Raw genomic sequence first — 18,679 nt, 5'->3', positions numbered from 1 at the left:
GATTGCCAGTTTACACAAACATTCCGCACAAGTCGCACGGTGGCTCGCATATAACAGTGTAACAGCAACGATTTGGTCACAACGCCTTATTCTGGTGGTTGGTGTCTCAGGAGAAGATCTCTCAGCTTGTCGCGAAATGAAGGATAACATCAGCGCTACAGATCCTCGCTTGCTGGACTCCTTTACGTTCGAACACACCTAGTCCCAGCGCGCGGCAGAGCAGGACAGCTGTATCCCTGGTTATAGCACCTTAATGGCAGCAAAGCGATTCATTGACGAACGAATCTTGCCAAGTATTGCTCCAGTTCGCGTTCGGTCAATTCGGAGATGCCGAGTGCCTTGTTGTCGTTGTTCCCATACAGGCAACCGAAATCCGGTGCAAAGGCCCCGCGGATTGCGTAGGCGTTGAACACCCGCAGGCTGAAAATGCCCTTCGCCGCTTCTTCTTGGACGTCTCGGACCAGTTGGGCGGAGTCGACTGAGATGACAGTCCATTCCTTGCTTGGCTCGAGTTTTTTTGCGATTTCCAATAGATGTTGCTGGGAAATGGCAACCTCGCTGATCCGAACAGGTCGATTGCTGAACTTTTCAGGTTGCAGCAGGATCTGGACAACTGCTTGGCTAATGGTCGACAAGGTTGAGGTGGAAAATTTGTGGGCGCCGCCGTCGTAGATGCGAATTGTGTTGGTTTTGAAGTCGAGGATGGAACCGACTCGAAGACCAAAATCGAGGATCACGTTGTTGTATACATACGTGTATATCAATCGACTCTTGGATGCTGCCTCCTCCAGATATGCTTCCAGGGCGACTTTGCCCTTGTATATTGGAAACGCGGATATCTTTTTGTTTTTCAGATCTGCCCCAAATTCCGAAGGGATGAAATGCTTGACGCCAGCAGCCACTGCAGCGTCAATCAGATTGTGCTGGATGCGTGCCGTGTCTCCCTTGCCAATGGCCGAGACCACTGCGTCTTGTGCACGGAGGGCGTCGGTAAGGCTGTCGACCGAATCATAGTCGACTTGTTTGTACTGGACACGGTCATTTCCGACATGGCCATTGCCATTGCTATGGACTGAGCGAGTGAGAACTGTCACATCGAAGCGGCCAGAGTCGGACAGCGCCTTCAAGATGGCTTGACCGACGAAGCCAGAGGCCTGTCAAAGTCAGCACCCACGGCATATTAGAACGAGGTCAGCCAGAATCACTCACCCCGCATAATGCCACAGTCTTGATTGTAGAGTTTGCCTTGTCAATAGCCATAACGTGCAATCGAATTATTGTACGCGATTTGGATGCGACGAAGTATTCCTATAGACACACCACTATAGCGGATGCACTTGGTGGAAACTTGAAATGCGTGTACCTTCATACTCACAGCACAATCTCGTGAACCTCTCATGCACATCGTATTAACGGTCCCTGGCCTGATCGTCTCGCCAGCCGGTGGTAGGTGGTGAACGGCCGCCTCGCCTGGATCGCCCCGAGAGACTCCGTATGGGGGTGGAACGGGGTTTGAGGGATGCTCGGGCAAATCCATCAGCAGCCCGAACCCCTTGAGCAGGGGGGCAGTTCCATGTCCATGTCTGGGCCCCATTCCGCCCGTCACGGTCCAGCAAAGGGCACGAGGCAAGATAATTCGACCAGAGCCTTGTGTGAGGCGTCGTTCTCAACGTGTGTTCCTCGTCAAGGTACGTATGTATTTCCTCTCCCTAAACCGTGAAAGAGATCGAATGGTGAATTGACGCTCTAGAATATCTCGTGTACGGATAGAGACCTGGTCTGAATCATTCTACAAGTTGTATTGGAGACTACACCATGGAAATTCGCATGACTGGCCTTATACTGTGTGTCGTTGCGGCCATATACACTATCGTGTGGCTATACCGAAAAGTCACATCGCCAGAATGGTCCATCCCGGGCCCCTGGCTCGCACGCTTCTCACGCATCTGGTACTTCTGGCACGTACGGGCAGGTTCATTCCACCACGAAAACATTGAATTGCACCGAAAGTACGGCCCCATCGTTCGCGTCGGGCCCAACCTGTACTCGATCGCCGCGCCGGACAAGGAGGTCTACGGAATTGGATCCAAGTTTCGCAAGTCGGACTGGTACGAGGGCTGGAAACATCCCAGCCCTGACAAATGGGCCCTGTTCGCCGACCAAGACATACGCAGGCACGCCGAGACCCGGAAGCGATTCCAGGGCCTATACAGCATGAGCGCGCTGCTGTCGTACGAGAAGTATGTCGACGACTGCACCGCCATCTTTGACCAGCGGCTGACCGAGTTCGAGAAGGCGGGCGAGCAGGTCGACATGGCGCACTGGTTCCAGTGCTACGCCTTCGATGTCATGGGCAACCTGACGTACTCGGAGCGGTTTGGGTTCTTGGACCGCGGCGACGACATCGCCGGCACGATCGCCGCGCTGGAGAAGTCGGGCGTCTATTCGACCCTGATCGGCATCTACGCCTGGCTACACCCGTTCGTGTACCGGGTCATGGAGTTCCTCCCCAACAACGGTGCTTCGGGGAGGACGTACCTCATGAACTTTGTGCAGCAGAAGATTGACGCGCGAGAGAAAGAGCGGACTGCGGAGGGGACGAAACCGACGACAACAACAACAACAACAACAGCAAAGCATATCCAGCAGAGCCAGCTCGCCCCGGAGCAACAGGAACAGACACCGCGAGACTTTCTCGACAAGCTCCGCGACGGACACCTGGAGAACCCGCAGCAGGTGACCAGATACCACATGTTCATGATGGGCCTCAGCAACATCATCGCCGGCTCCGACACGACTGCCGTGTCACTCTCGAGCGTGCTATTCCACTTACTCACCAACCCGGGCACGCTGGAAAAGTTACGGCGCGAAATCGCCGAGTACAGAAAATCACGGACATCCGTCCAGGAGGACGGTGATGCACCGACCCTCCCGTTCAAAGTCACCCAGGACCTCCCCTACCTGCAGGCCGTCATCAAGGAGGCCCTCCGCATGCATCCCGCCACGGGCCTGCCGCTGTGGAGGGTCGTTCCTGCCAGGGGCGCCACCGTGCTGGGCCACTACTTCCCCGCGGGCGCGATCGTCGGCGTCAATAGCTGGGTGGCACATCGGAACGAGGAGGTCTTTGGCAACGATGTCGGCGAGTTCAGGCCGGAGCGGTGGATTGAGGCGAAAGAGGGGGGTGATGTGGAGCGGTTGAAGCGCATGGACGCGTTTTACATGCCGGTACGTCCAGATCAATGAGCGATATCACTCTCTATCCCCAGATTCCTATCTCCACTATCCCCATCCCTCTCTTTCAACTATCCATCCTCCTTCCCCCCTTCTCCTTTTCCACTCACTGTGTCCTTATCTTCCTTTCTTCTACTTTTTCATTTTGAGCTTGGACATCATCCATAGCTAATCCTGGACATATGTGTACACAGTTCGGCCTCGGCTCCCGCACCTGTCTGGGCCGCCACATCTCCACGCTCGAGATGAGCAAGCTGGTCCCGCGCCTGGTCGAGCACTACGACTTTGAGCTGGCCATGGACCCTGCCGATTGGCGCACAGTCAATTACTGGTTCGTCCGGCCGGAGCGGTTTCCCGTCCGGGTAAAGCGAAGGGCTTCGGTGGGTGCGTCGTAGGTATGGTTTGTATTGTCGGCTACATTGGAGGGGAGTTTAAGTGAGGCGTCGGAGAAGAAGGAGGAGAGACGGAGAGGGAGGGAGAAGGAAGAAGATACTGTGATAACGATCTGGGCGACACGACTCAGTCTATCACATTGGAGAGGATATGCTGAGGTAGGAATATCGTATAACTATGTATTTTCATGAACAGCCCCAAAAAAGAAGAGCAATATCATCTGTTGTAAATTCATTTCCCAATTACGCCGCCTATGTATATGCATGTATGTATGTGATGTGATATGTCTGTCGACAACAATACCTTCCTATTATATAACATTGCACTTTTGCTTGGTTTGCTTGGGGTTTCAATGTGTTAGACCAAAGGGCACGGACATGTCTTTTAATCCTCACACTACGCGTCCTTGACAAGCTTCGACCGATCAATGCGAAACATGGCGATCAACGCCTCCTTGGCCTTGTCCATGTTCAGCCCCTTTTGCTTCTCGGCAATCTGGCCCGCGCTGTCTCTCAGCTTGGTCCGGACGTGCGACCACTCGAGGGTTTCGTTGGTGCCCTCGACGGTGACGGGGCGGAGCTTGCCGTCCTTCTTGCGCCACACGCCGTCGATCATGACGGCCTCGACGTCGCGGACGTCGCTGTGCCGGACCACCGCGGTGAGCGGGTCCGAGTCCGCCACGCAGCTCATCCCCGTGCTGTGCAGCGTGTCGAAGACGACCAGGTCCGCCAGCTTGCCCTCGGCGAGGGACCCGATCTTGTCGCCCAGCTGCACGGCGCGCGCGGCCCGGATCGTCGCCGCGTTGAACGCCTCCTCGGCGCTGCCGCGCAGCGTCAGTGCCATGGCCCCCTGCTCGACGTTGGGCAGGTTACCCTGCTGCCGCGCCATCTGCAGCGCCGAGCGGGCCAGTCCGAGGATCGACGACGTGTTGTTGGTGTGGCAGTCGACGCCGAAGCTGAAGTTGACGCCGGGATGGAACGCGATGGGCCAGCCGAACCCCATCTGGGACTCGGTCTCGGGCGTCGAGGACACGGGTACTTGCGATGATACGAGTAGATCGGTTTCTTGCGCCGTGAGTCCCGTGGCGTGGGAGAGGAGAATGTCCGACGGAGACTTGATCAGTCCGTAGGCGTTGAGGGTGTTGATTAGAGGGTGTTGACCTGACATGAGGTGAACGAGTTAGTCCTTGATTCGTCATGAGCATTTTAGGAAGTTGGTCTTCTTCGTCACTGGAGAAAAGGGCGCACCAGCGCGGGGATGGGATCACGCATAGATAGGTAGCTATACATACCAAAGGTAGCATTCTTGGCATAATGACTGGTGAAGTTTTTGACGCCCGCGTTTCTCAACGCTTCAAAGATGCCCGTCACGGCCTGCTGCGGCAGGAAATAATAGTCAAATGCGAACCCGAGCGTGACGCGGCCGTGGCCAAAGGGCTGTTTCGCCGCGAGTTCGAAGAGATGGTCCATGGTGGATTTGGGCATGATGTCCATGGACGGTTCGCACGTGTCTTTGTCCCACTTGGTGAAATACGGTGCGTGGCCGTAGGCAAAGATGGAGCGGATGCCAGATGCACATGTTGCTGCTAGAGCTTTGGTGACTGGTTCGCTCAATTAGAAAGGAGTAGCAGTAAGGCTGTCTGAGAGGGACTCACCGTGCTCCCTGGTTTGGCACCCGTGCGCGTGGTCGAGCACAAACGTTGTCCCCGCATCGATCGACTCCAGCGCACCGCCGAGCTGGCCCCAAAAGATGTCTTGCGGGCTGTACACGTAGCTCTGCCAGAATCCTGTCGAACTGGTCAGTACCCCGCGACTTAAACCAGATCCCAGAAAAAAAAAATAACAGAAACTGTCGCTCGGCACCTACCGCTGGGAATATAGTCAAACACCGACTGTTCGGCGTGTCGACCCTTCAACTGCGTCTGCCACAGGTGATGATGCGTGTCGATGAAGCCAGGACTAATAATCTTGCCGCGACAGTCGGTAATCGCCGCGCCCGAGGGAGCAGACAATTTCTGTCCGATCTTGACGATCTTGTTGGCCTGGATGAGAATATCGGTGTTGCGGAGCACCTCGACGTTGTCCTTTCTGCCGTGGTAGAGAACGGTCCCTCCCTGAAGGAGAGTTGTAGCGGCAGCCATCTGTTTCTGGTGGTCCGCGCCGGCGAAAAACAAAATTCGTGTCGAGGGTCCCGGGGATATATTTGCAAAAAAGGCAGAGGTATAATTACGAGTAGAGCTCTGCAAGTGGTTAAGACTTTTGCTTTTGGTGAAGCCGCGAACGTCCAATCATATCCCAAGACACTGTAAACAAAAAGTACGCTGCCAGCGGGATCCGCCTCGCCGCATCTTGGTAAAAAGGGGGGAAATGGCGCGGGGTGCGTCGGCCGGTCGTGCCGAAAGCAGAAACAACAAAATGATTGGTCAGATGAGAGCCTCGCACGTGATGCTGCCGAAAACGGCAAGTACTGAGCCCCACATCTATTGTCTTCTTATGTAGGCTCTACGCACCTACAGTTTAACCCATCATGCACCATGATAAAGAGGGACCGATGTAGAATTAGTGCGTCAAGGGTACTAGGAGAAGACCATCTTGTTGTGTATCGAGCCTAACCCATCGATAGTCACACTGACTACATCGCCGTCCTTCAAGCACCCGTTCGAATGCCACCCAACGCCCTCCGGAGTCCCCGTCATTATAACGGTCCCACGGCGCAGAGTCCGCCCGTTCGAGCAGAACGCAATGAGCTGCTTGCACGTCCAGATCATCTCCGACGTCGACGCCTCCTGCCTGACGCTCCCGTTCACCTTGGTCACCAGGTGCAAATTCTGCGGGTCGGGAATCAGCTTCGGCGACACTAAATAGGGTCCGATGGGCCCGAATTTGTCAAACGACTTCGCATAGCCCATCTGCCAGCCCGAAACGTCTGGATTGTTGTAATACCGTGCCGAGACGTCATTGCCGACGACATATCCCAGGACGTAATCCAGGGCCTGGTCTTCGGGGATGTTGATCCCGTCTTTGCCGATGACGAGGATCAGTTCGCCCTCGTAGTCTAGCAAGCTCTGTGCATCTGGAGGGATGGGGATGTCCTCGAGAGGTCCTGCAAGTCGGTCTGGAGGTGTGGCGAACACCACGGGCTTCTTGGGCGGGGTGAACTACAGAGTCATGTCAAAAGGCGACCCCGAAGTTTTGTATTCGTAGGACGAAATAGAGACGCACCTTCGTCTCACGAGAGTGAGAGTGATAGTTCACACCGGCACAGAGTACTAGCGGGGTGGTGCCGAGAGGATTAAGCAGCTTCAAAGGAGGTTCAGTATGGCACTTGCTTCTAACACATCAGAGGGTGATGGGGCCATACTTGGTGCACTACCGCCTTCTGAGACGATATCTGGAACCCGGATTCTAGATCACCGGAAACCAGTTGAACTTCTGAACCTTCAATGGCCTTCACGTCGACCTCTTGATCAAGGTTACCATACTGTGTCGCGCCATTTTGATCGATAAATCGAATGAGTCTATCAAACGACATGATGGGACCGGAGTTCACAAAGTGGCTCTTGGTGCGGTCTGGGTCACAAGTTCTAGGTAGTAAACGTCTACGGGTGTTGGGGATGTTGAAGTATAGTTGCACGGCCTGTTTTGGTGTTGTGTTATGCAGTGCCCCAGATCCGCGTCCGGGACGCCCCCAAGCATTTCGGCCTCGTTTGCCGCCACTGGCCGAAATGGGATAGTTGAGCTTGACTGCGGTCAGCGGGGCCGGTTACCGTTATACCGATGATATTACAGCTCAGGCGGGGGTGGGAGTGGCCACCGAGGGATTTCAAGCCTAGTAGCCCGTAACTGCACCTTCACTTCCTCTCAAAGTCGACAACGAGGGTTTCTTCACCATCCAGATCAAATACTCTCACTACGGCATCTCTTCTCTGTGACCAGCCATGACGGACAAGATCTTGATAGATCGTCTCTCGCACTGCCGCTACGGCCACCCCGATCTCCAAAAGGCCAAAAAGTTCTTCATCGACTTTGGCCTGATTGTGGAAAAGGAGACGGACGAGAAGATCTATTTCCGCGGATTCGGCAAGGATGCTGTCGTCTACGTCGCCGAGCAGACTCACGACGGCAAGCGACGGTTTCTCGGGGGTGGCTGGATCGTGCAATCGCTGGCGGATTTGGAAAAAGCAGCAAAGGTTCCTGGCGCGACGCCGGTGCATGACTACGAGGGTCCAGGGGGCGGCAAGTGCGTGATCATGCCGGATATCATGGGCGAGGAGATCACGCTCATTTGGGGCCAGACGGACCGGACGATCGATGAGCGAGAGGCTCCCAAGCCGGTCAAATGGAATACATGGGAGGATAAGCGTCGGTATGGAGAGTTCCAACGACCGGAGCGGGCGAGTCCTTCCAAAGTGCACAAATTGGGCCACTATGGCTTCGAGGTCGATGTCTCTCGACTCCCCGAGGTGGTGGACTGGTATTGCAAGACCTTCAACCTCAAAGAGACAGATTCCCTTCGGCACGAGCAGAGCGGCAAGATCATCATGACCTTCATCCACATTGACAAGGGGAAGGAATATGTCGACCACCATGTAAGTGATCGTTCTCAAGCCTCGTCATCACGTTCGCTAAGTCAGTGTCGGTACAGAACATCTTCATCGCCGGCGGCCCGATCGGGGAGGGCATCAAAGCACACCACAGCAGCTTCGAGGTCGACGACATGGACAGCCAGCTGGTTGGCCACCACCACCTCCAGAAGCAAGGCTGGATCAACGTATTCGGACTCGGCCGTCATGTACTGGGGAGCCAGATTTTCGACTACTGGTAAGTCTTCTGACTACCTGACCATCTCTATATCGACTTGTTATACCTTGCCACGATACTCACAGTCGCGCCTTAGGTTTGACTCCTCTGGATTCCTGGTCGAGCACTACGTTGATGGCGACCTGGTCAACGAGGACAAGCCGCATGAATTCGAGCCTGCGACGGCGGCAACGGTCGCGAGCTGGGGTCCGGACATCCCGCGAGCATTCTTCTCCAAGAAACTCGAGGACGTTCCGGGTCTCACGGATATTCCTGTCGTCCCTGCCGAAGCTTAGGAAAAAGTCAATAGTTGAAGGGTTACGTTGCGTAGGATTGGTTTAGTCGAATGCGAGTATACGTCTATAATGCAACTGAATGTATTTTTTTTTATGCCATACCAGTTTGACATGCCGGGTGAAGACGAGACCGTAACTACGTAGTATCCTCGACTTTCTGGCCTTACTATGCACATGCGAACTTCACGTCGATGTGGAGTGTGGCAAGCGGTACATCGGTCTGTAGATAGGAAGGCTATACCCGCAAGTCGGCGGCTCGGCCGATCGGATCTATATCTTTATGAACATGGTATCAGGCCGTCATTTTCCGCACAAAGCATGGAACGGCCATCTGAATCACATGTTACCGCTCCAAATATGATTGCACCCTCATATCTTTCGATCTCCTATGAGCACCTCCCTTAGAAGCGTTCGTTCTCGACTACAATGGGGTCTACCGGAACAAGCACGGCTCAGACGATGATTGGGAAAATCGCCGTCATTTCAGGATCGTCCAGAGGAATCGGCGCAGCAATTGCTTTGGAACTGTCCAGTCGGGGCGCCTCGATCGTCCTCAACTACCCTTACCCCGATCTCAAGGCAGAATGCGACGGTGTGGGCGCGCAACTCAAGACCGACTGGATCTCCGCCTGTGCTGACCTGTCCACCGTGGATGGACCCGCGGACCTGATCCGTCAGGCCGTCGAGCGGTTCGGCCACATCGACATTCTCATCAACAATGCCGGCTGGGTCCCCCTGGCGCCGCTGTGGGAGTCCGATGTCGAGACGTGGGACAAGGCCATGTCGCTGAACGCACGCGGTGCGTTCCTGCTCACGAAAGCCGCACTGCCTCACCTCACGCCGTATACGCCGTCGAATCGTCTCGACGCAGCCGGCGCGACGAACGGATCACGTATCATCATCGTCGGCTCCGCGGCCTCACGCACTCCCCGCGAGAACCAGGGCATCTACGCCGCCACGAAAGGCGCGCTTGACTCGATGCTGCGCGTGTGGGCGAAAGAGTTGCCGCCAAAGTACGGCTGTACGGTCAACGCGGTCGGGCCTGGGCCGGTGTTGACCGACGCGTTCAGACAGAATCTGGGCGATCACTTTGACGAGGTGCTGGAAGCCGCCTCGAGGGAGACGCCGGTCGAAGGAGCTTTTGCGGCGGTGGAAGATGTCGCTTGGACTGTAGCGTTTCTGGCCGAGGAGAGATCCAGGTTCATCAATGGGGCATTTATGCTGCTCTCGGGGGGAAGATATATGCAATGAACCAAAATGCCGTGGCTAGAAGGGTATCTATCTCGTGAATAGTAGTGATATAGATCTTCAGGTTTCAGAATCTCGTATTGTCGCCATCTTTCAGGTTGACCTCAAAGTGAAAGAGCATTTCTGTGTTCCAATACAGCACCTCCAAGACTTGTATTGATCTCTGTACATAATATCTATCCAAATTCCAAATCCCCTTTCCCCCCTTCCTTTCCGCACCGAATCTATCATCACGCCCCTGCGATCGATCTAACATCTCTTTTTGAAAGACAGCTCCCATTCCGGATCCGGTGCAAGCTGTACGATGAACGTTAGCTCCAAGGACCACAAAACGAGTGGAATGGATGTCGCCATCAACACTTACAATTCCTTCGTAGATGACGTTCTCAGGCCTGGCCTGGCTGGTCGGGTACTTGACATCGTACCTCGTCAAGAATTCAATCATGATGAGCTTCATTACAATATCGGCCATAAATCTCCCCGGACAGGCGTGTCGGCCGTAGCCCCAGGCCAGATCGTACTTGCCCACCGTGACCAACTGGTGTTTCTTTGCGTTGTCTTCACTCTCCAATCGCTTTCTGTAGAATCGGAACCCATCGAACTGTTCTGGAGACTCAAAGTATTGGCCGTCCATGTTGATAGCTCCGGTGGGAATGACAAGCGTGGCACCCCTGGGGATGCGCATCCCGTTTGAAAGTGTGAGAGGTTGCATTACTCGTCTTTGATAAGATGCTTTCAGTTATTAGATCAAGTCTCTTCCTAAAATATGGACTTCTGGATGCGGCAACTTACTCAAGTCAGGCGAATTGAGACGTTGAGTCTCTTTCAAAAAGCTGTCGAGCTTCAAGAGTCGATCCAGGGCCTGCTTCGTCCAAACACCACCAGACGACTGCAGAGTTTGCTCAATTTCTTCACGGAGCTCGGGGATGTATTCGGGATATCCGGACGCGTCGATCAAACACTGCATCACAGTTGCAGCCTGAGCCTGGATTGCCGCCACACACAGATTCATCTGGGCAATAGTGTGGTACTCGGTATCGTTGATGGAGTCGGAGTATTGGCCCGATGTGAGGCAGTCCATCAGCGACGGCGGATCGTTCAGAGGTTTGTTACCATTTGCCTTCTTCTTTCGCAGCGATTCCGACACGATCATTCTACCCTCTTCGAACTGTTGCCATGCTTGTCTTCGACCGTCGACAAATCGCCACACCAGCGGACGAAGTGATTTTGGCCATTTCTTCAAGTTGGTGATCCAGTGCTCCACAGTTTTGATATAGACGGCAGCGACATCGAGCCAGCGATCGTCCCGAGCAGCAGCCTCACCGAGAAACATTCTCGCACAAATCCTCGAGACTAGTCTATTTAGGGGCACATAGGGCTTGGTAGTAGTCCAAGCTGTGGCTCAGGTCAGCGTACTCCATCTCTCATACATGCGTTGGAGTTACTCACATTCACATTCTCCTATGGGAAAATATTCACAAATCCAGCGATGTATAGTTGGTATATATTGTGCTAGAGAGTGTGAGTGGCTGTTTCGTCAAGGAGGAAGGACAACGTACGCAGCAGTGGATTGAAGTCTCTGATGTAGACCTGGATCTGTGCCTCTGTAAGGTTTCCTAGTTTGGTATATTCCTTAAGGGTAAACTAGATACATGTCAATGATCCGTATGTCCAAAGATGGTGTAGAGATTCACCTGTTCCTCGAGGAAAGCACCGAACGTCAAAGTCCTTTGACCTTTCAGATCATCCAGATACTTCAGCGGAAGAACAATATTGGTCCCTGAGACGTATCGTTAGCACACACGCTCTGGCCTCTGAGCATATTACTTACCTTCGGTAGTGTTGATCCCAAACACTTGGTCCTTGAACTGAATAGCCATCTGTCAGCATTTCTTCTCTCTTATATCTTGGTCGTCCCATACGACTCGATACCCGTGGATCAACAGCTCTCTCGTATCATTGACATATCGCTCAATCCGATCCTTTTCATTCGGCAGTTCTTCCTGCAAAGCGATCGGCAGGTCAGGCAGCTTGTGGGCTCCAGTGCCTTTGGCGAGCAGGGCATTGAACAAAGCTATGACAACCAGAACTGAGATTGAAGCCAGCACCGCCAATTGGCCTGTCCGAATGTTGCCTGTAAGCGGTGACTCCAGCAGCGACCACATCTTGCTTGGACGATCACGATCGAGAGAATTATCCACCCGCTTCGTCTAACACACAACCAGCGCCTTCAGCGGACACAATGTAAAGAAAAGCCTGAGACCTCACGCATCTTGTCTATCTGATCAGAAAACCCTTCATGGCCGAATAAGGCAATGCGATTCGATGTCTGGTAGGGACAACTAGGCTGGAGCTGGGCCCGGAGCAGGGTCCGACAAGATACTCAGCATCACGAATGCAAAGGTGAGTCTCGGCAAAGATGGGAATTCGCCCTTCGGGGCCGACACCAATCATATCACTTCTTGGGATACGGGACCCCAGAGGATATCTGACTTTCCAGCTCCACCACGGACGAACTGGTATCGGCACCGATGTCCCAGATACACCGATACACGCAGCCCTGGCTAGAATCTGGGCCATCTACGTGCTCTCGAGGCATGCTCGACATGGACCTCACAGGGGATTGGAAGGTGCCACGCGCCCCCAGCGACACGGACAGGTGCCTCCTCTACAGGTCTGAAGCTAAGCCTGCTTGGCCACCTGGCAGTCGACTCTAACTAGGAGTATCCTAAGTGTGTTAAACCACTATCGTTGCGAGCTGGACAATATCGAACAATACGTCCTCTCATCAATAAAGCTGCTTTCCATGGAGAGGTCTCCCTCGCTGTTGACGCTCTGCTCACGACTTCAACAGCCGAGCTTTCTGCCTATCTGTCACACATATTACGACCACAGTTCATAATCCCTCGGACTCAAGGTATCAGCACCGTTACTGCAAGAATGATGCGGAGTACCCCAGTTTCCCAGGAGGACTGTGGAGTTGCCCCAGTTCACCCTGTGCTCCCACGATGGCCCATGCTCTTCGGGCCTCTGCTCAAGTTTCCCGGTAGTCCTCACTCTCTTAAACCCCTCATGGTTGGCAACACAGTGATGCGTGGTTATTCAAACTCTCCACCTAGAGAGAGCCCCGAGCCTGCAACTAGATTTTCCTCCAGGTAAGCTATTTGTCAAAAATGTCAACAAAGCCAGACTTCGACATTGCCATCGTGGGCGGGGGCATCGCTGGCCTTTGCCTCGCCTTGTCTATCATTGGCCAGTCTTCCATACCTGTCACCCTTTACGAAGCAGCACCAGCATTTGGAGAGATCGGTGCCGGCGTCGCCTTTGGGCCCAATGCAGTGCGGGCCATGTCCCTGATATCGAAGGAGTTTGGCTCGAGATTTCAAGCCCGGGCAACGTCCAACTTGTCGCCAGAGAAGAAGACTACATGGTTCGATTTCCGCATCGGCATGGATGGCAAGACTGACGAGGCTCGGCAACGAGGTGTTCGAGCCGGCCAATTCCTCTGCACGGTCGACGAGCCAGAGCCGCACAGTGGCTTGATCAACCGCTCTCACTTCCTCGACATCCTCGTTGACCTGCTCCCGCCCAATTTCGGGACCTTTGGCAAGATCCTGACGTCGTTGGAGGACAATGGCCCTGCTGGTGTGCTCTTGCGCTTTGAAGACGGCACAGAAGCCACGCACAGTGCAGTCATTGGTTGCGACGGAATCAAGAGTCGCACGAGACGCATCCTTGCCGGGGAGGATAGTCCCAAGGTCCTGCCGACTTTTACCGGGAAATACTGCTATCGCGGCATGATACCTATGCACCTTGCAGTGGAGAAGCTAGGTGAAGAGCTCGCGCAGAATTGTCAAGCTTACATGGGATATCATGGGCACATTCTAACCTTCCCCGTCGCCAAAGGGAAGATGATGAACGTTGTCGCGTTCCACTCGCAGGACGAATGGCGACACGAGAGAATGGTGATACCGGCCACAAAGGAACAGATCTTTGCCGACTTCAAAGATTGGGGCACCCAAGTCAAGGATATAATCAACCTGATGGGGCCCTCGGACATCTGGGCGCTCTTTGATCATCCCAGTCTCGACACCTACACGCGCGGAAGACTATGCTTAATGGGCGATGCAGCTCACGCATCGACGCCCTTTCAGGGCGCAGGCGCCGGGATGGCGGTGGAGGACGCATATGTGCTGGGGAGTCTTTTGACGAGTATCCGGAGCGGTGATCAGCTGGAGTCGGCATTTCAAGCTTTTGATGCGCTACGACGAGAGAGGACACAGAGGCTGGTGACCTCGAGCAGAGAGTCTGGTCAATTGTGGCACTTTGAGCTCGAGGGAGACGATGTAGAAAAGATCCGAGACCTACTTGCGAGTCGGATGCGTTGGATTTGGGAATATGACATCGAGGCCGATGTAAGAGCCGCTGTGGCTACGCTGCAGCAGCAGCAAGAGTGAAGCCTCTGGGCGTAAGGGCTATTGTCTTTCTAAAATCTATGTACTAGTATGGGGCTCCCATGCTATGAAAAGCCTGAGAGAATGCTTCCCTTACAGGAGTTGATGCCCTTACTGATCTGGGGCGATAGCATCGAGCTGCTCACAAGGACAATAATGGAAAGAAATTCGGGCCAGGAATCTACCTATAGTATAATACGACTTGACGAGTACTCCAAGCACAAGTACGCATAACTCCAATTTACTGTAAGAGGCTAAAACAAAGCATTGCGATCTCGCCACTCCACATTACTATCCATCACGGGGGCACATTGTCTTCAAATCCCCATGGCTCAGGCTACACACAGTACGACTCCTCGCATGACAGCGGATTCCCATGTGCGACTCTAGACCGTCTGGTACGACCATGAGTTACTCCTCTAGAAGCGGTGGCCAACGACGCAGCTTGTCCGAGATAATGCGAGCTCGTCGCTTTCCCTCCGCGTAACCGAGAAGAAGCCCGCATGCCACCTTCTTGCCACTTTATATTTCAGACGAAGGTGCGTGATGAGGGTTGCGCTTCGGGAGATTCTCCGACCCGATCATCGCAGTGAGAGATACTGAGACGCAACGTGGTAGGTAGGTGAGTGTGTCTGGGCCTGGATACCTTGACCAAGGGAGGAATATACTTCTCGGCTGTCGCGTGTGGGCTGATAAGGTCTGGTGTCTCTGTACTTTGTATATGCTTGTATAACAGCCCGGCTTTCTTGTTTCACACTGCATCTGTCTTTGCTTCGAGGAGCTTTACACAAGACAGCCTTCCACTTCAGACACTACGCAAGCAAAATGATCGCTCAGAAACCACCCCTCAAGGTGCTCGTGGTCGGTGCCGGCTTCGCTGGGCTGGCTACCGGCATCGAGTGCGCCCAGCGCGGAATGGACGTCACCATCCTGGAGAAGTACACCGACTCGAACAGTCAAGGCGGTACGGTAGCAGCACCATTCATTCCAGCGGCGAAGATAGTAAAGAAAACATATCTCTGACTTAATTCTCCCCTTCCACAGATATCCTCGACTTCTTCCCCAACGGCGGCCGGGTCATCAAGCGCTGGGCCAACGGCGCCGTGGGCGCAAAGATCCACGAGACGGGGTGCAACAAGATCCGCGCCATGGAGCTGTACAAGTACGACGGGAAATACATCGTCGACGTGCCCTGGGCGCGGACCGAGGAGGAGTTCGACGTCACCTACGCCGGCCACAGGGGGAAACTCCACAGCATCATCGCCGAGTACGCGCGGAGCCAGGTCAAGGACGTCCGAGTCGGCGTCGGCGTGGTCGAGTACCTGGAGGAAACGGACCGAGCCGGCGTGCGCCTGAGCACCGGTGAAACGCTCTGGGGCGACTGTGTCATCGCGGCGGACGGCCCACGGTCCATCGCGCGCAAACAGGTGCTGGGCATCACAGACGTCAAGGACGGGACCTCGTGGGCCGTGTTTCGGAGCTTCTTCAAGACGGACGAGGCGGCGCGGAAGCACCCCGACCTCCAGAACTTCTTCTACGAGGACAAGGACACGGTGCGGTTCTGGATGTGGGAGCATCTCAGCCTGATGGCGTTTCAGTGGAACGGAGGCAAAGACGTCGCATGGGTTCTCATTCATCCGGTACAATACATTTCCTCTCCATCTTGACATGACATGACTGACTACTGACAACCCCGGACCAGGAACAAGACAACTCGGACGAATCGTGGTCCAACATCGCAAAGAAGGAAGAGGTGATTGAGTGGATGAAGCCCTTCACCGGCAAAGACGCCCGGGCCCTCCTCGACATCACCCCGCTGCACAAGACGATCGATTTCAAACTGGTGTACCGCCCCGCGATCCCCAAGTGGACCAGCGAAGGGGGCCGGACGATTCTCATCGGCGACGCCGCCCACGCCAACCTGCCCACCGCCGGCCAGGGAGCGTCGCAGGCCCTAGAAGACGCCGTCACGGTGGCACACTGCCTGGCCGAAGCGGACGGCGACGTCCGGCTCGGGCTGGAAGCCGCGCAGAGAATCCGGTACCATCGATCCAACGCCGTGCACAAGAGCGGCCAGATGAACCGCGACGCGTTCCGGAACATCCCCTGGGACGAGATCGAAGCGAACCCCGAAGAATGGGCCAAAAAGAGGTTCCCCAAGCTGAAGCCGTGGGATCCCCAGGTGTGGGCCGAGGAGAATTTCCCCAAGGTCGCCGAGGAGATCAGGGCTGGCAAGACGGGGCCGTTGGACGAAGTTGCAGTGCCTTTGCCGGAGGGTGGAATCTGGTCGATTGCGACTTGAAATCTCACAAGCTTCATACAAGAGGCTCGGGGGGGGGGTTTGTTAGGCGGACTTCGTGTTGATATGCTGAATGCTGGGAAATATAAACACGTTGGGAAAGCTGTCCCTCTCTCTATTAAGATAGTATATAGTTTATCGGCGTAGATAGTACAATGCACTCTCCATCAACAGCTCGGTATACCACATATGCAGTCGCTGCACTTTCTCCATCGGCTTTTCCGTCGTCGTCGCCGCCTTGCCCGCACCCTGATACATGGCCGTTTTGATACTCAGATCGGCGACACCCGCATCGAAATCCGGGTCGATGGCGACTTCGAGAAGACTGTCGTGGTCGCGCAGAGACTCTCCCGCGGTGCCCTGCGACTTGCCGGCGCGGAACAAGATGGACGTCGACTCTTTGGCAATGACCTCGAGATGATCCGTGACGATGGTGCCGATCTCATAGTCGCTGGCCAACAGATCCGCAGACTCCCACAGCTGTGTTGAACGTCCGGGCAGGCCGCGGAATAGTTTTGCCCAGAGGAGTCTTTGGGGTGTGAATCCTGAATCCATCCATCCATCCTTGGTCAATACCAGACCCGTATATTCATTCTTGTCCGATAGGCCAACGCGAGTGTCAGACTCACCGAATCCACCCCACACGCTTCCGCAGAACCTCTCGATGAGTTTCGTTCCTCCCTGCCGCATATCGCTGACGAGCTCCGGGGGTAGGTCCGACAGGCGCACGCGACGGACACAGACATCGATCAGCGTGGGATTGTGCCACGGGTTGTATTTGTTGAAGAACCTCGAGGTCATGATCGAATCGGACGCGTCGTTGATCTCGTGCCACTGGCATTTTCTGGTGAAGAGATAGAAGCAGCCGATCGAGGTGGCGCCCACGGCTGTTGTGCCTCGGGCGAGTTTGAAAATACCGGATCTCAGGCCCATCCTCGACTATCAGCACTGAAGCAAGGGTCGAAAGGTCGTGGTCACCGTCTCTGTCCTCTGTTCGGGAGCAGTGTCGATCGAGTGAAAGAAATAATACTCGTACAATTTAACAAGGTACAAGCCTTCCTGGGCTACGGGGCTCTCGCCCGACGGATCCTCAAAGGGGGTAATCAGGTAGGCGGTCGGGCTTTCGAGAACGGATTTATTCTACCAATTTGATGCATCATTGGAGATAGCAATATGTTATATCCATCCATTCATTGCACGCAGCTCCCATCTTGTGCTACTTTTGGCACTTCGCAGTTCTTGCTATAGAGCTACTCTGTTTAACTCAAGGCAATCGTCCCATTTACGGTGCTTCCTAGATGACTTTCAACCTGGCATACATTTCAGATACTGCTGTCTCAGACTTCTCATAAACAGCCACATAGTTTTATGACTTTGTCGGCTTAGGGATAGGCAACGTCGCATAATTCGCCATTGCGTCAATATGCTCCTGTGCCGTGATGGGCCGATCTCCATTCACCATGGTGCCCAACAACTTGAAGTAGTTGATATAAAACGCCGGCGTGTACGTGTTGAAGAACTTGGACTCGCCGTCGGTGGGATTACTGAATGTATGTGGTGCCCGGATCGGCACGACAACGTAGTCGCCTGCTTCGGCGTCGATGGTCTCCTCGGTGCCGTCCTCGCGGGGGATGTGGTAGCGGATCGTCCCCTTGGTAGTCCAGAAGGTCTCATCGTGCATCTCGTGCCAATGGGCCGGAGGACCTTTCATTCCTGGGGGGAGAGTGAATTCGGCGGCACCGATGCGGTTGTCTTTTTTTGACACAGTTGTCAGCATTCCAATACCTTGTTGTTTCGTTACCTGCTTTACATACCGGTACGTGAGCCATCTTCGAGCACTCGACAAGTGATGGGGCCGAGATGGATGATCTCGCCAGCCTTGGCCGGGACGAAGTTGACGGGGATCCCGTTCTGGGGGAACTTGAGCAAATGACCCGGAAATTCTTCGCCCATTGTCGA

At 54.5% G+C, this 18,679-nt stretch overlaps 11 protein-coding genes across 11 annotated transcripts; 5 read left to right on the top strand and 6 right to left on the bottom strand.

Moving 5' to 3' along the window:
- Nucleotides 1-269: 269 nt before the first annotated feature.
- On the bottom strand, nucleotides 270-1,260 carry Z517_03280 (uncharacterized protein; the record flags this gene model as incomplete). The annotated part of the gene is made up of 2 exons (XM_013432388.1): nucleotides 270-1,154; nucleotides 1,210-1,260. 2 exons carry the CDS (start codon nucleotides 1,258-1,260, stop codon nucleotides 270-272), a joined length of 936 nt encoding a protein of 311 aa, XP_013287842.1.
- A 555-nt stretch (nucleotides 1,261-1,815) lies between these two features.
- On the top strand, nucleotides 1,816-3,626 carry Z517_03279 (uncharacterized protein; the record flags this gene model as incomplete). Its single annotated transcript, XM_013432387.1, has 2 exons — nucleotides 1,816-3,225; nucleotides 3,426-3,626. The coding sequence occupies 2 exons, from the start codon at nucleotides 1,816-1,818 to the stop codon at nucleotides 3,624-3,626; spliced, it is 1,611 nt and encodes a 536-aa protein (XP_013287841.1).
- Nucleotides 3,627-4,020: 394 nt separating this feature from the next.
- Z517_03278 (uncharacterized protein) lies at nucleotides 4,021-5,764 on the bottom strand (the record flags this gene model as incomplete). The annotated part of the gene is made up of 4 exons (XM_013432386.1): nucleotides 4,021-4,784; nucleotides 4,916-5,224; nucleotides 5,279-5,410; nucleotides 5,491-5,764. The coding sequence occupies 4 exons, from the start codon at nucleotides 5,762-5,764 to the stop codon at nucleotides 4,021-4,023; spliced, it is 1,479 nt and encodes a 492-aa protein (XP_013287840.1).
- Nucleotides 5,765-6,199: 435 nt separating this feature from the next.
- Z517_03277 (uncharacterized protein) lies at nucleotides 6,200-7,155 on the bottom strand (the record flags this gene model as incomplete). Its single annotated transcript, XM_013432385.1, has 3 exons — nucleotides 6,200-6,781; nucleotides 6,846-6,923; nucleotides 6,985-7,155. 3 exons carry the CDS (start codon nucleotides 7,153-7,155, stop codon nucleotides 6,200-6,202), a joined length of 831 nt encoding a protein of 276 aa, XP_013287839.1.
- A 406-nt stretch (nucleotides 7,156-7,561) lies between these two features.
- Z517_03276 (uncharacterized protein) lies at nucleotides 7,562-8,719 on the top strand (the record flags this gene model as incomplete). The annotated part of the gene is made up of 3 exons (XM_013432384.1): nucleotides 7,562-8,212; nucleotides 8,269-8,444; nucleotides 8,521-8,719. 3 exons carry the CDS (start codon nucleotides 7,562-7,564, stop codon nucleotides 8,717-8,719), a joined length of 1,026 nt encoding a protein of 341 aa, XP_013287838.1.
- Nucleotides 8,720-9,145: 426 nt separating this feature from the next.
- On the top strand, nucleotides 9,146-9,970 carry Z517_03275 (uncharacterized protein; the record flags this gene model as incomplete). The annotated part of the gene is made up of 1 exon (XM_013432383.1): nucleotides 9,146-9,970. The coding sequence occupies one exon, from the start codon at nucleotides 9,146-9,148 to the stop codon at nucleotides 9,968-9,970; it is 825 nt and encodes a 274-aa protein (XP_013287837.1).
- A 246-nt stretch (nucleotides 9,971-10,216) lies between these two features.
- Z517_03274 (uncharacterized protein) lies at nucleotides 10,217-12,132 on the bottom strand (the record flags this gene model as incomplete). The annotated part of the gene is made up of 8 exons (XM_013432382.1): nucleotides 10,217-10,264; nucleotides 10,332-10,699; nucleotides 10,760-11,362; nucleotides 11,417-11,479; nucleotides 11,527-11,611; nucleotides 11,662-11,747; nucleotides 11,799-11,835; nucleotides 11,890-12,132. The coding sequence occupies 8 exons, from the start codon at nucleotides 12,130-12,132 to the stop codon at nucleotides 10,217-10,219; spliced, it is 1,533 nt and encodes a 510-aa protein (XP_013287836.1).
- Nucleotides 12,133-13,140: 1,008 nt separating this feature from the next.
- Z517_03273 (uncharacterized protein) lies at nucleotides 13,141-14,424 on the top strand (the record flags this gene model as incomplete). The annotated part of the gene is made up of 1 exon (XM_013432381.1): nucleotides 13,141-14,424. One exon carries the CDS (start codon nucleotides 13,141-13,143, stop codon nucleotides 14,422-14,424), a length of 1,284 nt encoding a protein of 427 aa, XP_013287835.1.
- An 822-nt stretch (nucleotides 14,425-15,246) lies between these two features.
- Z517_03272 (uncharacterized protein) lies at nucleotides 15,247-16,723 on the top strand (the record flags this gene model as incomplete). The annotated part of the gene is made up of 3 exons (XM_013432380.1): nucleotides 15,247-15,385; nucleotides 15,466-16,061; nucleotides 16,124-16,723. 3 exons carry the CDS (start codon nucleotides 15,247-15,249, stop codon nucleotides 16,721-16,723), a joined length of 1,335 nt encoding a protein of 444 aa, XP_013287834.1.
- A 132-nt stretch (nucleotides 16,724-16,855) lies between these two features.
- Nucleotides 16,856-17,653, bottom strand: Z517_03271 (uncharacterized protein; the record flags this gene model as incomplete). The annotated part of the gene is made up of 2 exons (XM_013432379.1): nucleotides 16,856-17,265; nucleotides 17,350-17,653. 2 exons carry the CDS (start codon nucleotides 17,651-17,653, stop codon nucleotides 16,856-16,858), a joined length of 714 nt encoding a protein of 237 aa, XP_013287833.1.
- A 433-nt stretch (nucleotides 17,654-18,086) lies between these two features.
- Z517_03270 (uncharacterized protein) lies at nucleotides 18,087-18,673 on the bottom strand (the record flags this gene model as incomplete). The annotated part of the gene is made up of 2 exons (XM_013432378.1): nucleotides 18,087-18,472; nucleotides 18,535-18,673. The coding sequence occupies 2 exons, from the start codon at nucleotides 18,671-18,673 to the stop codon at nucleotides 18,087-18,089; spliced, it is 525 nt and encodes a 174-aa protein (XP_013287832.1).
- Between the last annotated feature and the right edge of the window lie 6 nt (nucleotides 18,674-18,679).

Source organism: Fonsecaea pedrosoi (genome assembly GCF_000835455.1).
Source record: "Fonsecaea pedrosoi CBS 271.37 unplaced genomic scaffold supercont1.2, whole genome shotgun sequence".
Taxonomy (NCBI): domain Eukaryota; kingdom Fungi; phylum Ascomycota; class Eurotiomycetes; order Chaetothyriales; family Herpotrichiellaceae; genus Fonsecaea; species Fonsecaea pedrosoi.
Note: the sequence above shows the minus strand (reverse complement) of the source record. Positions and strands in the feature narration are given on the sequence as shown.